At 41.1% G+C, this 16,108-nt stretch overlaps 1 protein-coding gene across 2 annotated transcripts in view; it reads left to right on the forward strand.

Annotated features, from left to right (window-relative positions):
• Nucleotides 1-15,848, forward strand: part of spag17 (sperm associated antigen 17) — a 36,698-nt gene extending 20,850 nt beyond the window's left edge. For both annotated transcript variants that reach the window (XM_033651667.2, XM_078164824.1), the window contains 38 exons: nt 1,311-1,418; nt 1,588-1,738; nt 1,919-2,125; nt 2,258-2,295; nt 2,421-2,537; nt 2,680-2,834; nt 3,075-3,184; nt 3,273-3,346; nt 3,613-3,864; nt 3,994-4,108; nt 4,262-4,399; nt 4,545-4,655; nt 4,878-5,020; nt 5,211-5,313; nt 5,568-5,731; nt 5,858-5,972; nt 7,167-7,321; nt 7,552-7,696; nt 7,845-8,257; nt 8,509-8,694; nt 8,923-9,071; nt 9,248-9,378; nt 9,620-9,753; nt 9,840-10,028; nt 10,304-10,417; nt 10,643-10,694; nt 12,015-12,105; nt 12,216-12,266; nt 12,633-12,726; nt 12,910-13,021; nt 13,230-13,269; nt 13,392-13,456; nt 13,940-14,076; nt 14,547-14,725; nt 14,973-15,033; nt 15,220-15,367; nt 15,460-15,591; nt 15,670-15,848. In XM_033651667.2, the coding sequence (XP_033507558.2) occupies nt 1,311-1,418; nt 1,588-1,738; nt 1,919-2,125; nt 2,258-2,295; nt 2,421-2,537; nt 2,680-2,834; nt 3,075-3,184; nt 3,273-3,346; nt 3,613-3,864; nt 3,994-4,108; nt 4,262-4,399; nt 4,545-4,655; nt 4,878-5,020; nt 5,211-5,313; nt 5,568-5,731; nt 5,858-5,972; nt 7,167-7,321; nt 7,552-7,696; nt 7,845-8,257; nt 8,509-8,694; nt 8,923-9,071; nt 9,248-9,378; nt 9,620-9,753; nt 9,840-10,028; nt 10,304-10,417; nt 10,643-10,694; nt 12,015-12,105; nt 12,216-12,266; nt 12,633-12,726; nt 12,910-13,021; nt 13,230-13,269; nt 13,392-13,456; nt 13,940-14,076; nt 14,547-14,725; nt 14,973-15,033; nt 15,220-15,367; nt 15,460-15,591; nt 15,670-15,683 (4,893 nt within the window). In that variant the 3' untranslated portion in view covers nt 15,684-15,848. The remainder of the gene's footprint in view (nt 1-1,310; nt 1,419-1,587; nt 1,739-1,918; nt 2,126-2,257; nt 2,296-2,420; nt 2,538-2,679; nt 2,835-3,074; nt 3,185-3,272; nt 3,347-3,612; nt 3,865-3,993; nt 4,109-4,261; nt 4,400-4,544; nt 4,656-4,877; nt 5,021-5,210; nt 5,314-5,567; nt 5,732-5,857; nt 5,973-7,166; nt 7,322-7,551; nt 7,697-7,844; nt 8,258-8,508; nt 8,695-8,922; nt 9,072-9,247; nt 9,379-9,619; nt 9,754-9,839; nt 10,029-10,303; nt 10,418-10,642; nt 10,695-12,014; nt 12,106-12,215; nt 12,267-12,632; nt 12,727-12,909; nt 13,022-13,229; nt 13,270-13,391; nt 13,457-13,939; nt 14,077-14,546; nt 14,726-14,972; nt 15,034-15,219; nt 15,368-15,459; nt 15,592-15,669) is intronic.
• The last annotated feature ends 260 nt before the right edge of the window (nt 15,849-16,108 follow it).

A 16,108-nucleotide genomic window follows, 5' to 3' on the forward strand; every position in this document is an offset into this window, starting at 1 on the left:
TGGAAGTAGCTGGATATGAGAAGCTAATTTTGTATCTAATCTCGTCTATTTTTCTACAGAAACAGTCTCCAAAATCACAAGTTGCATGTAGATATTTTATTATTAAAAATGATCGGACACCACAAATGTTACAGGAGAAACAGTCAGAGCAGAAACCTCTATCCAAAGGGATAGTATCAAGTCAAGGATATGTAATATATATGATACGGTTATCCATGCAGTCAGTGGGTTCATGCACAATGAGTGAAACCAAAAGTATAAAGAAGTGCCAGAAAGGTTTTACTTAGAGGACTGAAGGCCTGACTCAGGTTAGGATAAAAATCTCATCAGAATATTTAACTTAAGATCAAATTTTAGGGTCTGGTTTAGTCTCGAGCATTCAGTGAAAGGCCAGTCGGCATGACTTACAGTAGATGACGCATTAATTGAAACAAGATACCTTCTATTGTTAGTACAATATTATGGTGGGCTGCACATGCAACAGTGTTGGGCCATAATGATTAGCAGGTCCACATGGAATCTGTGGCTGCAGATTTGTGACAACACCTCTGCAGATTTTCCACAGATTAAAAGAAAAAAAAATGTTATCATAAATTAATATTGTCACATCACAAGATAAAAAATTGTGTTGAATTCTTCAGATTTTCATTCTGGATCACTGCTGAAAACTGTACAAATTACTATGGGTCTGGTGATTACCTTAGAAATGTTGTTTTCCAATGTACATACAGAGACATTATAAATAAATGAAATAAAATAAAAATATTTTTTTCCAACTCTTTTGGTTTGTAGAGTTAATGTGATTTCTACCACATAAACTACAAAAAATGTAGAGCGTGGCTGGGCCACAAATATGTACGTCCAGCAGATGGTGCTATACTCACAGTAAAGTAGCTAACATACTAACAATGAGTGCAAACTGTACAGTGAAGTGCTACAAAATATTAAAAATGAAACTACAACAGATGCTGGAAAAGGAACCATGAGCTTACAGGAAACACTGGTTCTCATATGAATCCCTGAATATAATATCTTTAAATATGTAATTTTCTGACAATAATTATGACAGAAAGATTAAACATTTATAGAACTGAAACCCTCTGACTGAGTCAACACGGGTCACAGGGACAAGTTACATTCTGTAGTATATATATATATTTCTTTCTCTGGTCTCCAAACCCAGGTATGAAGGTGAAGTGTGTATGTGTGTGCACCCCATGACTTCAGAGTGTTCGGACTCACTCTGCAGAAAATGAAGTTATTCACTACTTTGTCTCTTTTATTCTCTTGTTTTATGTTTCATGTTTTAGAGGCTATTAGAGGAGTTTGGAGCAGAGGAGGAAGAGAGGAAGAAGTCTGAACACCCTCTGGTTATCAGACACCATGATGAGAGGGCCCTGCGCTTGAGGGATATCAGTGCAAGTACACTTTATAATGCTTACAGTTACAGTTTTGTTGTCCATGTGGAGTTTGGCATTTAGGTTTAAAATAGACTGTAAAGTTTATGTAATCTTGACTCCATTCTGACCTTATTCTTAGAAATGTGTTTATATAATTTGTGTTTGTGTGCGCATGTGTCCCTCTTAGGTGGTTCAGGGTTTTGATCCAGCAGAGGTGGAGGTGTCCATGATGAAGCGGTCTCCAGTGTGGGAGCTGATCCAATCTGTGACTCAGCAGAGAGACAACAACTCCTGCTGGATGGCAATCAAACAGCAGCTACAACACTACTGCACAGATGGTCAGAAGCCAGCTACATATCTTAGCTCAGTATATCCATGGCTATTGTTAATTAATTTGTAGCTGTATCAGAGTTTTTGGCAACTTGTTTTGTTAACTTTTTGTTCCAAATAGGGAATTACTTACAGTCCGAGGTTGGTTTGTTAGTTTCAAAATGATATGTTGTTACGATATCCCACAGATGTTGTGTCGTGGCTGGAGGTGGAGCATCTGATTCATCAGAGTGTGTTTGAGAGTATGCCACTGACCAGGCTGGACCAAAAGGATGTATTACTGACTGCTCCTGGTGCACTGGAAACATTGGAACCAGCACAGCCACAGACACCCACAATAATCCCCTGGGATGACCCGCTATCCTACGCTAAACAGCATCTTGATAACCTACAAGGTCTGTTACTGCTTTGGCTCATGTATATTATAAGTTACAACTTACTTAAGGAGCTTTATTGCATCTCATAACTGTGTGTAAGACACTGTTCCTAATTCTAGTGTAATTTCTCATGATTTATTTCAACTATAGGTCCAACATTTCTCACTGAAGATCCTGATAACACAAAGGTATTGTTGCTGTGTACATACTACTTTAGATACTCAAATTTTTCATGCTATAATAATAAAGAAATAATGTGTATTTGTTATGATATTCCTTCCCAATGATGTTGAGTGTCAATTTTTTTCTCCAGCAGATCAGTGGGAGAGTTTGTAGCCAGCTGGACTTGGCTGACATTCAGAGACGCAGGCTGAGATCTCTGTTTGACTGGCACTATACTGAACACCACAGCGCCTCTATCTTCCCACAGGTGACCTTTCTCATCTCGTCTTTCAAGCTTAAAACACAATGACAATCTTATTTCAGATAAAAGCAATAAAAGCAATTGTTGAATTGATTCCTCTCACATATTTCATTTGGACACATAGAAATGACATTTTCTTCATGCTTAGGTGCTCCAGTTAGCCTCAGAAGAATACCGCTGCTTGGACACCTTCAGAGGAAGTCTTAACAACATCCTGTATATTTTTTGTCACAATCCAATGAGCCCTGATCGTCAGTGCAAGGAGTTCTGGGATGTAGCACTTCACACTGATGTCAAGTTTAGGTCAGAATGCAAATTTGAATAGTAATATGCCTTTTCCTATGTGATAAAGAAACAGAGCAAGCTTCCCATAAACCACATCATTAGATTGAACAAAATGAACATTCTAAGTGGCAGCTAACTAGAGTAGCTACCTGTCCCTGTCTCTTTTTATCAGTCAGTGGCATCTATAACCTGACTAGCAAGATAGTGTATATGTGGAGTGTAACATAGACTTTAGATGTTATTGTTTCTGCCTGATAGGAAATACCTGGAACATGTGGCAGATAGCATTTCGGATTGGACAAAAGAAGAGGAATTAAAGAGAGAGGAAATGCAGCTCAGAAATCTCAATCCTGCTGAGTCTCCAAATGGTACGACTGCATGTCAGCATCAAACTCTAGCAATGGAAGTCCGTTTAACCACCATATAAATACCATGTTTGTTTTGTTCCTGGACTAGATGAAAAGGCTACAGATTCTGCAGAGGAGGAAGAGGTCACTCTGGAGCCACTCATCAGAAAAGGCTCCCTTAAAGTCAGTACCAACTAACACATGAACATTCACTTTCACAATTCTGGGACTGGTTACACAAAGCACCTTAGGTTAAGATTTTCCTTAAAGTCTGAGTTAAGTCAAACCACTAAATGTTTCCATCCGTTCGCTACAGTTTAACTGCTTATCCTTAGAAGGTCACAAGGGTTTCAAGCTGAGCCCAGCTGATATTGGGCGAGAGGCAGGGTACACCCAGCAATGGTACAGCAATAACTGCAGTGTATATTAATGTGTATATGATGTTACAGGCCTGGAAGTTGGAGCAGGAGCAGCTAAAGGAGGAGGAGATGGCCAAGAAATCAAAGAAGGAGAATGCACCAAAAGTCAAGCAGCAAAAGGAGGAGGTGGACAACAGGAAAAGTAGAACTCTGTCTAGTAGCAAGAAGAGCAGAGCACAGACAGCAGGCAACTCAGCCAAGACTCCCACAGAGTCTGTTACTACCATAGTGCCCCCTGTGGAGGAAGACAAAGAACTGCATCCAACAGCAGAGCCTTTTAATGTGAGGGTACACACACAAAACCATTAATACACTGAGTACATTAATATCTTCACATCCAATCAAAGAGGGATACCGAAAAATAATCATTGCTAGTAAAACTTTGTGTATCCGTGTGTGTTTGATGTGTAGGGTTTCACAGGCTACAGCATGGATGGAAAGTTGATCCATGTGTCAGGTAGTCGCCAATACCTTTTCCCCTCAGATGGAGGACATATCACTGTGGAGAATATCAGCTATATTGAAGGTAATGAGACAAAGTTGAGGTTAAAGAAAATGCTTCAAACCTGCTTGTGCTTCTAAAGCCCAGCATGTCTTTGTTGTGCTGCATAATTGGGGAAAAGTCAGTCATTTTAAGTGTAAGTCATAAGTCCATGAACATGTACTATTACCACTGCAGGGTGCAGCCTAATGAAACTGGCTGTGAAGAAGGATGGACATCATTTCTACACACACATCAACCACGTTGTTGATTGGGCAAAACCTCTCCCTCTGGCCCAAGACAAAGAAACAAATGGCAGAAAAGAAGATTTTAAAGGTAAAGATGTTGACCATACTACAGATGAAGCAGTGTTCAAAGGGCCTGCTTTGTAATTTTAGGATTCTTTATATCTGTAATGTATGTTATTATTATTAGTATGTTTCTGTGTGTGTGTGTGTGTGTGTGTGTGTGTCCTTTTCAGTGTCAGAGCCTGTGGAGATGAACAGAGTGAAGCAGGGCTCCCTCACAGCAGTGTTAGACAGTGGAATTCACCTCTCATACAGTTTCTATGGTCCCACGGGAGAACACAGAGGTGTTATACTGAAAACAAGATTTTTAGCCTTTGAGAAGTTTTAATTTGTATTTAAATATTTCAATCTTTACGTCAATTTGAAAACAGTTTGAATATGCTTATACACTAGTCCATAATCTCAGTGCTCTGAATATTGTTATTAATATGTCTGGAGTAAACAGGGTTATAATGTCTTCACAGTGCAGGCAGTATTAACTGATTTCCTGTTTGCTGATACTCTAGTGAGTCCCCAGGAAACAGAGACATCCACCTTTGTCCCCATTCCTCTCTTCTCCGACACCCACCAGTCCAAGGGGACAGACCTGGATTCAGTTGCCTCCAAGACAAACAGCCCAGCCAGCAACACCAGGCCTCCAGAGTCCCAGGTTCCACATACAAATGCACATGAATGCATAACCTTAAAAAAAATTGTTAAATTGCTCTCAAACCTCAATATGAATGTAGTTTTGAGCTTATTATATATATATGTTGGGATGTTAATGTTATTGCTATTGGTGTATTGCTCTTGCCATATGCAGCCTACATGGTCATTTTTCTGTGTATAATTGTGTTTAGGTGTGTGAAGGCCAGCCAGCATTGCCATCAAGTCTGTTCAACAGTCTGAACCTGTCAGTTCCTAATGGCCTGCTGCTGCAGTTCCTACGAGAGGATACACAAGGTCAGTGATGCACTTTTTTTCTGCCATGTACTGTATGTGTACACACTCATATACAAGTGTGTGTATCCTCACAAGTGTAGCATTATGAAACTGCATATGTTATTATGAAGTGACTCATTTGTACATCTCTCACACTCATATGATCCTGCTCACACACTAAGGCAAAAGAGGATCTTGCAGCTTTGTTAGTATTATATTGTATGTAAGTATTGTCAAATTTTTAATTCATAATTTGTGTGTGTTTGTGTGTCCAGGAGTGTCCTCGGAGCAGCAGGGTATGTTGGTGAAACAGAGCTTTCCCCTTCATGGTAGAGGAGTTGTAGGGCAGCTTCAGGACCCTTCCCTCTCTAAAGAACTGTCCCGCATAGTGACCAACCAGGGAGCTGTGATCCGGTACATGAGAGACGGGTCCACACAGGTAAACATACTGAACACACATGTTCATACATAGAGGCATGCATACTTGCAAATGTATGGCATCTTATGCAAAAATGGGAACTAACTTTTATGACACACGAGCACACAAATCATTTGTGTACTGCAGGTTCTGTTTGCAGATGGCTCAGTTAGTTTCAGCCAGGATTCTGGTCCAGTGTGGGTTCCTGATGCTGAGGTTGAGGAGGAAAACACCACTCAAGAAACTGAGGACAACAAGAAAGGTCAGAGTGCAGGGTCTTTGAATATCAAAACACCTAATGAACCTAATGGGCACCCTGCTGTGAGAACTGTTAACCTCTTCTACTCCAACCCTCCTTACAATACATCCACTGTGTCTTTTTTAGTCGGGGACAAGGGATCTTTGGGGAGCATAGCAGGTCAACAGTATATGGCCCCTTTCTCACTGCACAAAAAACACACCAACACCTGCAAACATCTGGCTTTTGAATGTCAAGGCCCTGGCACCTCAAGCCAAAAGTAGACTGCCGGTCACAGTTGAGCTGTTTGTGAGCGCCTGTTGCTTTTTTGGTTGATACCATTTTTACACAGTTTTGGTGCAATATTTATTAATTTTTGACCACTCAAGATTTGAAAAAAAAAAGGGTCAAATCCCTCAAAAATACCACATTAGGGACACCATAGAAAACACTGTGCTGTGATTTGGTAACAAAAACTTTTTTACATTGGGAGATTTATGTAAGAATTGCATTTTTCGCTGATTGATGTCGAGCACTTCTGTTCTGGAAACTATGGAAAAATGCTCCAGGTCTCTAGTTTGTGGTTGCTAAGTTTCATGAGGCTATGATTACCTCAGAGGTCACAATAAGTCATTTTATACAGTGAGATTAAGTAAAAAAAAAAAAAAAAATTGGTCTTACTACAATGAAAAGGCAACTCTGGGGACCAGCTTCACCGCGCCTTAATGCAATTGGACTCTTTAAAGGTACAAGAGTCGCAGCTTTCCAGTAATGCCTATTTTATGCAATTTCAAGACTGTTTAGGGACCTCGCTATGCAGAAATATTCAAATACAATAGGCACAAATAACACATATATACTGCATGCAAAGCTAAATGGTTTTTACCCAGAAACCTGGGACAAGCATAATGTGGGCATGTCAAGGGGAGGCTCGTGTGTACCCATGGAGTCCATTTTAATTTAGATATCTTGGTCCCTTGTGCCAGTTTTTCCCTCACCAAAATTTAGCCAAACGATGTTGTGTTTTTTGATCCTCTCTCCAACAACCTAGCATGACACAGGGTTACCAGTGGATTTGTTAGGGCTTCTAGTTTCATATACCACCAGTATCGTCATTGCAGCATCACTCTAGCAGGCGTCTCTGCAAAGTGGAAGAGGTTGAGTATCACTTTCAGTGACTCACAGTGTCAAACTGTATATTTTTCTTTGTCTATACAGAGCAGAGCTCAGAGAAGGATGCTGATGCTCAGAGAGGCTGCTGGTTAACTACGACTCCATCTGGAACTCGCATCCACACTGTGGGGACCACACACAAACACATACCCACCACGCCTCTTCTTGCCTTCAAGGCGACAGACCCCATCACCCATGAGGTAGGGGGGCAGGATTACACGCGACACAATAGTGTTCTTCAGTTGTTATAAAGGTTTCACAGTTATTTTGAAAATCATATTTTGATGTTTATATTTCAATATTCTATCACTGTCTAAGCATCTTAAAGTTTGTGATGAGAGTCTCAAAAATTAGAGAGTTGGTCCCATCCTGAAAATGCTTGCTATTGCTGTCAGTAACCTCTCTAGCTTTGTATGTGTCGTTGTGTCAGGTGATGCTGAGCCGGGAGGATCTAGTGGTGTCTGTCCAGCACCGAGACAGATCCCTGAGTGTAGAACATGCAGATGGAACCAGGATCACCAGTCTCTACCAAGACAGACCACCAAGCACACCGCAAAACATACTGCTGCAGAAAGGTAACCAGCATACAGTGCATACACACTGTGGAAAATACTTGGCTCACATGCACACACAGCAACCAGACAGATCTGTACTGACACTTAATGTTTAGTTTACATTGATTATTCTATCTGACCTGAGTCCTTGTGTCTGTAAACTTTCCAGGGGAGCAACCTGAAAGTGTGACCCTATCAACTTCTGAATGTGCATGCAGCTGCACTGAGTGTGTGTGTGTCACACGCTGTGCCGACAGCATTAATGAGGGCATGCACATGCAGGATACTTCTGACAATCAAGAGGACATTAGCAGGGACAGTGCGGGGAAAGCAAGTAGTGAAAGGGAAAGTAGTGTGTATAAGAATGGCGAGGAGAGCGTATCTGCAGAAGATGCTGGGGCTGAGGATAGTAAGAGGAGCGCATATGAGAGCGATAAGGGGAGTGTGTCTACCAAGGAGCGGGTGGTGTTGGTGGAGAAGGAAGGCTGTGCCACAGTGGTGATGTACCCAGAGCGACACATGGCTCACGTCATTTTAGCAGACGGAACTGTCATCACTGGCAACAACCAAGGAGCCTATCAGGTGCGAGTTTACTTTGTTTTAAGATACAATGCGTAGGGCTTTATTTGATTACAGCATCTTTAGTCTGCTGGCATACATTTTTGTTTAGAGATGAGAAAATCCTGATGGAAAAACATGCTTGCGAACACAGTGTAAGTCTTGATGTGACCAGCAGATGGCACTAAAGTTAGACTCTTGTGCACAGAATAACATTAATACACAAACATTTCCTTATGTGTGTTTGTTTGTGTGTGTATGCTTGTGCACCCAAGGTATTTCCATCCAGTGTGGGCCTCCTGCAGATCCAAAGTGATGGGAAGTGCGTGTACTCATCCGACCCACTTGTAACGCCAAGTCCAAAGGGCAGCACTCCCACAAACCAACCAGGAAGCTACACCATGAGTCACACAGACAAAGTGGCCTGTGATGTTACAGACTCCGATGGGAACCACTTCCAGGTTAGGATGATATAAGAAGATGGGTTAGTACCATCGTGCAAGTGTTTGTGGCGAGCCCGCACAAGCCAACAGTGAGAATTTCTAACTAAGAGATGGTCCTTTATAGTCTCAAAGAAGCATCCCTTTCAAGACTGTACAGGAATGACCAAAGCAAAGACTAAACCTACACTAACATAACATACTCTTTTGTATTATAGCACAGTAATACCTTGTGTGTATGTGTTACAGGTGATGGAAGATGGACAGTTGTCAGTGTTGAACTGTAGCCCCTCTCCAAGCACACTTAAACATGATGGGGAAGAGGCAGAGGAGGAGGAGGAGGAGGAAGACAAAGAAATGGCCAGGATTAATGCAAAACACAGAGAACATTGTCCCAGGTGGGCCTGTTCCTATGAGCACTGCACTGTATATTTGTGTGGTTGAATTTTTTATGTTGCTGTATTTAGAAAATAAAGTTTGTTCAGCAATGCGACAATATTTAAACATTAACATTGCACTGCTGTTGTTGATGGCGACGTCACAGAAACTCTGTAAACATCATATTGTGTTCCAGGCTGTTTCTGGTGCATGAGGATGGCTCGGGAACTGAACTACTGAGTTCTCAAACTGTAGAGGAACTGCTCTACCAGGCGTACTCTGACCCTACCATAGCACTGCTGAAGGAACCACTGCCAGACACACAAGGTGTTGAATATCTTCAAAATCAAGAAATGTAATACTTGTAAAATAGATTTTTAGGGGGTGATTCAGTTTCACCTGTATCATAATTTAATCTAGTCCCATAATATTTTTCTATTATGTGTAGTTAATTAACGTACTCTTAGACTGAGTGCACTTGTCTTATTCTGTTATCCATTAAAAGAGGGACAAAGGCATCTAAATTTCCAGATAATATCAAGTTTTTGTGTGTTTGTGACTGTTTCAGATGAGTTTGGCATTACCATCCTAAAGCCCACCCACCAAAATGTGTGGTCCCAGTGGTTGCTAGGGAAACAGAACCCTGACATCACCCCTCCCAACCTCAGAAACCGTAGCTGGCATGACTTCCCCAGAACAGAGGTACAGTTGTGAACATGTACACACAGGCAAACAACAAACTCAGGAGCTTAACCTAAGCCCCCCCTCCACCTTTCTCTCTACTCCAGAAGAAGAGCCCAGGTCCTGCATTTGGTACTGACATGAGACGAGGTTTGACTTTGAGAAATCGGTCTGGTGGTTCTGCAGCACAGCGTCAACTTGTCAGGAGCTGCCCTAAAGCTCTGGAGATGAGGCAGCTGTACCAGCACCGACCTTTCACCACACCACTCAAAAATACCTTAGATACACGACTGAAGGTAAATGTCTGTGGTCGTATGGCTCACTGTGTTGTTCATCTTTATTCAGCTCTGTTTTTACAGACTTAGGCAGACTTGTCTCTAAACCAGCACCACACCAATCTGATACAAGTGCAGTGTAACTAGGAAATTGGCACAGTGAAGCCAGGCATTGAAACAACTTGCTGTGCTACTAAGGTTTTGAAGGTTTGATACGGTGTTGAGTATTCTGCTTCGAGCCTAACATCACATTTTGCAGGGTCCTGACAAATGTTGGAATGTTGCTTTGACTGCAGGAATACATTGAGAGTTTGATGGAGAGGGAGCAGCGATCAGAGGAGATCAAAGTTAAAGACCCCCGCACTGAGGAGGAGCATCATAGTGCTAGTGATCTGCTCAATCTGGTCTTGGTCGGCACACACACACACACACACACACACACACACACACACCCACACGGCATAATGCACATTAAGAATACTTCCACTTCTCTTTACTTAGACTGATGAGTGTAACAGATAAGATGATATCACGAGGCTCTTTCCCCACTGCATACTGAAACAGAGAATTCTGCAAATGATGAATACAATAATGTTATACAATATTAATGTAAATATTCATTATGTGTGTTATAGTCTTTTGCAGAAGAAGATGGTGCAAGTCACACCTTTGACAAGAGAACTTCAAGTAGGTGACCATTTTTGCAGTTTTGTAGGCTGTGTTTGAACAATATATTTTGTTACAACGAGTGCACTGTTCCATTTGCATTTAAGTGTTTTATGTTTGATTTTAACTAACCAAACATCCCTTTTTAATTTTAATTATTTTAATTCATCAAATTAAAATGTAATCAAAATGTGTGTGAATGTTTCCAGTCACTTTTTGTTGAAAAAGGGGCTTGTAATAATGAACGGAACTGAGAAAAATCAAGACGTGATGGTGCATTGGAGGGCTGGATGAGGCTGTTTTCAGAGGACCAAAATATTGCTTGAATAACTATGTATCACATATTAAAAAAACAAATGCAATGAATTGTTTTATTTCTGCTCAGTTGAAGTGAAGATAACAGTGGAAGTTTCAAGGTTAAAGAAATACTTAAGATCAATTACTCATCTCAGGTTATGTTGAACTTATTTTTCTCACTTACCTCCGCGTTAAACAACAGTAAGACTATCAAAACATCTGTGTACAGACGCTCACAGAACTTGTGCAATATAATCCAAAACCCATTTATTCAGTCATATGTTCAGCACCTCCCAAACAGACTGCCTTTACAGTGGGAAACTGCACTAAAGCGAATTTTAATCTAGGCTCTTTTTAATGCCAGACTCCATTGACAAATCAAGTAATTCTACCTCTATGAACATGGGAGCTGCCTGTCTACCACGGCCTCAATCTGTAATTTCTTTGTGTGATTGTGTTAGTTTGCTGAATCCGAACTAACCCTTTAAAACACCAAAGTCAAACAAACGAAGTGATTGAGGCACTGGTAGATCAGTAGCTCTTGTGTTCAGCAAGGTAAAATTACAGTTTTTTTCAATGGAGTCTGGCTTTGAAGAGAGCATGATAGATTTCCCTTTAAACTCAGTTTCCTGATGAAAAGGGCTGTCTGTGTGGGAAGTACTGAGCATATAACTGAATAAATGAGGCTCAGGTTATACTGCATGTGTTGTGTGAGAGTTTGTTAACGGATGTTCTGATAAAGTTTTGCTGTTGTCCGGCGCGGACCCCTATTATTTCAGTTCATCAAGAATTTCCCCAGTTTCGAGATACTTCTTTTACCTTGGAGGCACGCAAGAACAACAAAGTATTCTTAATGAATTAAACATAACACGGATGAGTAACTGATACAAATGGTAATTTGGTGGGGTGTAGCACTCCTTTAAGTATTCAGTTGTTAGAGTTAAGTACAGTAGTACATGTAATTTAATTTTAGTTCGGTGTTTAGGGCTCAGAACACATTGGCATATGTATACTTTTTCTAATTCCTTCTGTGTGTATCCACAGCAGACATAGCCAATTTGTACAGCCAAGAAGTCGGGGACTCAATTGAGCACTCGGATGATTCAGAAGACACAGTGACAGTAGCTAGTGACAGGTTGGAGAGATTAAAATGGCATGCATGAATGGATAATTTAACACTCTGTTAAGTGCCATATATTTAAATGCATTGCATTAATGTCGTCTTAAACCCATTCTGCTATCCAGTTTTACTCACGGAGAGGACTCAAAATGGACTGAAAGGCTTGCACAGCACAGGTAAATAAAGGTTTCTTTACGATTGTTAGTGAAGAACTAAGCACCACCTTGACATGAATTAGCTTCATCAAGTTAAGTTTTTCTGTGCCAACATTCACTGATACATTTGCCAAATTGGTGTGTATGTTGTGGAAGTGGCTTTTAGCTCGTCAGTTTCTGTATGGCTGCTGTAGTGATTCTCCTTTGAATGCAATTATTTGGTCCCAAACTACACAATCTACTGCAGTACAACTAGAGGACGAGTGTAGGATAAATAGAAGACGGTAAATGGGACATGATGGTACTACAGTGGCTACAAGTACATTGTGTTTGCACTAGTAACCACCATCTTGTCAGTAATTTTCTCTGTGTGCATGTGTGTGTCAGACAGGAGATGTATGAGGAGCAGGCTTACAGAGAGGCTCTGAGGAAGAAGAACATTGTTCCTTTTTTCCACCCAGAAAATACTCCACTGTACCAGGTACTGTATGCGTTCACTTCAATATACTATACATATGTTTTAATATTTTTTTTTCAGTTACTGAATTAGCATTATTGTGAAACAACCTCAAGTCTAAACATAAATTGATTCACCTTTTCGGACTTTTTATAGAGAAATTCGCATTGTGCAACAAGAGACACAGCACTGTTGCTTGTTTTCCAGAATCTACAACAGCCCCAAACACCAGACATGAGGAGTCTGTCCTTGGAACTCCCTCCGATCCCAAAGTCAGACAGTGCTGAGGACTTCATGAAAGATGCTCCACAAGAGAACAGTGAGTTATTATGCTGTCAGTATTTACAAGGAACTATGATGACACTAATTTTAAGGAGTGTCCTGTTGGGAATCAATACAGAGAAACTAAGGGTAAACTATTTTTTTATTTTATTTGAAGCAACTGTAGAAGTGCATAAAAGCTGTTAACTGTTGATTCAATAACATGCATACTTTATAATATATCGTGTTTGTATTTGTAACTGCAGCCTCACGACCCTTAAACCCAACACCCTCTCAGTCTGCAAGGTAATGCATTTGATTTTGTTCTTAATTTGTTGTGATTCACAAAACATCTGTTAACGTAAAATGCTTGTCTTAAGATTTGCTGTTGTGACACATTTTAACCTCTCCTTGTGTTTTGCTCTTAGTCATGCAGGAGGAAGTGACAGGATGCTTGAAAAAAGACCCACCAACCCCACGCCTCAGACTGCTGGTTTGTTCTCCACCTTCCTCTGATGTTTTAAATTAAAATGAAATCCCCAACCAGTGACTTCATCAGCAACGTGTCAAATGCCAGTGCAGAGCAGAATGAACACAAATCGCTATTTTCAGATTAGCAAGAAGCTCAGGAACAGCATAATCAATCAGGAACTACACTGAATACTGCAGGGACATTTTGAGAGCAGAGTCTGAATTCTATTTAAAGCACCATCAGGCAAGAAAGTAGATTAACCTGTCCCATTTCCTGGTGGTGTGGTGAAAGACTCACAATACTAGCAAAATCTATTTTTTGTGTCTGTTGTAGGGTGTTGGTCGTGATCCACAAGAATGTATAGGATTCACAGTCATTGATTTGCAGATCATTTCCAGGATGGTTATTATGCAGACTGAGGGGATTGAGCACTATAAATGCTGTGAGGGATGGATGACTGTGTGTGTGTGTGTGTGTGTGTGTGTGTGTGTGTGTGTATGCCAGGTGAAAGCAGTCTGAGGGGTTCATCTGGGCGGTGTAAGTCAGTCCAGGTAGATGTGACTGGAAAGCTCAGGAGGACTAAAGTCAGACTACCAACCTGTATCCTCAGCTCTAAACCCCGCTGCATTCCAAATCAACAGGTACCCAACCACTGTCATGACAAAATGTATTCTGCAGTACATATTTTTAACATTTAAAATGTCTTTAATATTTTTGCAATAAAAGACTTAAGACCAATCAATAGTGCGGTTACCACAGAGATATATTCATCTCCAAACAGACACTTTTAATTCACTCCCAGGTTTGACATGTAATATATGATTATTAAATGTATCCTAAAGTGACATCTAGAGGTGGTGATATGCCACTGTAGAACATGTTGGAATAATACAGACACATCACTGTGTCTACTGTGTAGCCCACAATCAGTGATGTGACCTATTTTTCCTTGTATATCCTGTACCTGTGCAATTTTTGAAAAAATATGGGTTCCTTTTCCACATGCGCACCTATCTTCACACATGCTTCTCCCTCTATCACTGTGTTACACACACACTGTTCACATAAGCATTCATGTCTGTGAATGCTGTGTCTGCGTCCCCTGTTGCAGTTCCTGTCAGTTGAAGAGCCTGTGAGGAGGAAGTGTCGAACTGTCTCTCTGACCGATCCGAATGTCATAGCGAGGGGATTCCAGCTGCTTCCGCCCAGTGTTGACTTTGGCACACTGCAGGAGGGTACCTCCTCGACCATTACTGTTGTGATGAAGAATGTGGGTGTTGACACCTGCAGGTAAAACACCAGGTTATAGATAGATGGGAAGTGTGGATAAATAGATGCAAATATAGACTTTGATTTCAGGAAATGATGAAAAGAATTAGTAGTTTAGTTGCAGCCTCACAACTTCAAATGTCCTTCAGTATGTCGGACAGAAGTGAGTGCTGTGAATAGGTGCAGGCGATTTGTGGGTCACCCTCGACTCCAAAGGGAAAACTTTGACCTTCTATTTGTGGTTTGTTTCAATCTATCTCTCTGCAAGGTTCCATGTGAAACAGCCTCCTCCTGCGACAGGCCTGCGGGTCATCTACAATCCTGGGCCTGTAAGTTCCCAGCTGGATTTAATGATTATGTTAATGTTTGAATTAGCCTGTTTCTATGAGTTAACATCTATTTCATCCATACATGTTTAGCGTTGTTTCTAAAGATAAATATTTAACTCAGGAAAGCTATCATCTCCCTCTTAGCTGTTGAGAACTACACATGCAGTGTACTGTGTGTCTGTCCAGGTGGCTGCAGGTTTGCATGTTAACCTGCAGGTTCAGCTGTTTGCCATGTGTGCAGTCCAAGCAGGAGAAGCAGAGCCAAAGAGGTACATCTCCCTGGATATCATCATCCACACTGAGACAGACATCCTCTACCTGCCTGTCACTGCTAATATCCTTTATACACAAGAAATGTTCATAGCTTTAGTTTATAGAAGCGGAAAGAGGAAACACACAGTGATGTTGGTCCTTATATCATTTCACCCATCCTCCCTGAGAGGTTATACGACATGTGGCTCAAGGACCACAAGAAGAAAGGCTCCAGGGTCCATCACCTGTCCGTGCAGCCCCACAGACGATCTGGTACATACCTGACCAGTCCTGCAGCAAACACTGGTCAGTATCCTGTATTAGTGACACATGGATAGGAATCATGTCACAATCTCTGATACAGTTTTTGTTTGTAAATTTCAGGACACCTTCTGTGAGGAATACACATCACCAATCTCTTCAGATTTCACATCATTAAAGTCTTCTTTTTATTATCATCTTCCTACCACATTCCTCTATTTTATTCCACAAAAGTTAAATATTGTAATGCATTTTTACATTTTCTCTGACACAATAAAATCACTGAAATAGTTGTAGCAAGTGAATTTCAGGCTTTCTGTATTGTATATTTGATATGTGTGTGTGTGTCTTAACATCAAACTAGACATCATATGATGTGGCAGCAGTGCCATGCGTGCCTCTTTGCGCCTGTCTATCTCCACAGGGGAAACTCGCCCGTGTGCGTGCGTGCGTGCGTGCTCAGGTGTATAGATGGGGGGTGGGGATGTTGGTATATGACGTCAACGGAGACCCAACGCGAGGTGCAGCCATGGCCAAACAAAGTTAAATAATGACAGCCATG

Source organism: Epinephelus lanceolatus, chromosome 22, assembly GCF_041903045.1.
Source record: "Epinephelus lanceolatus isolate andai-2023 chromosome 22, ASM4190304v1, whole genome shotgun sequence".
Classification (NCBI taxonomy): domain Eukaryota; kingdom Metazoa; phylum Chordata; class Actinopteri; order Perciformes; family Serranidae; genus Epinephelus; species Epinephelus lanceolatus.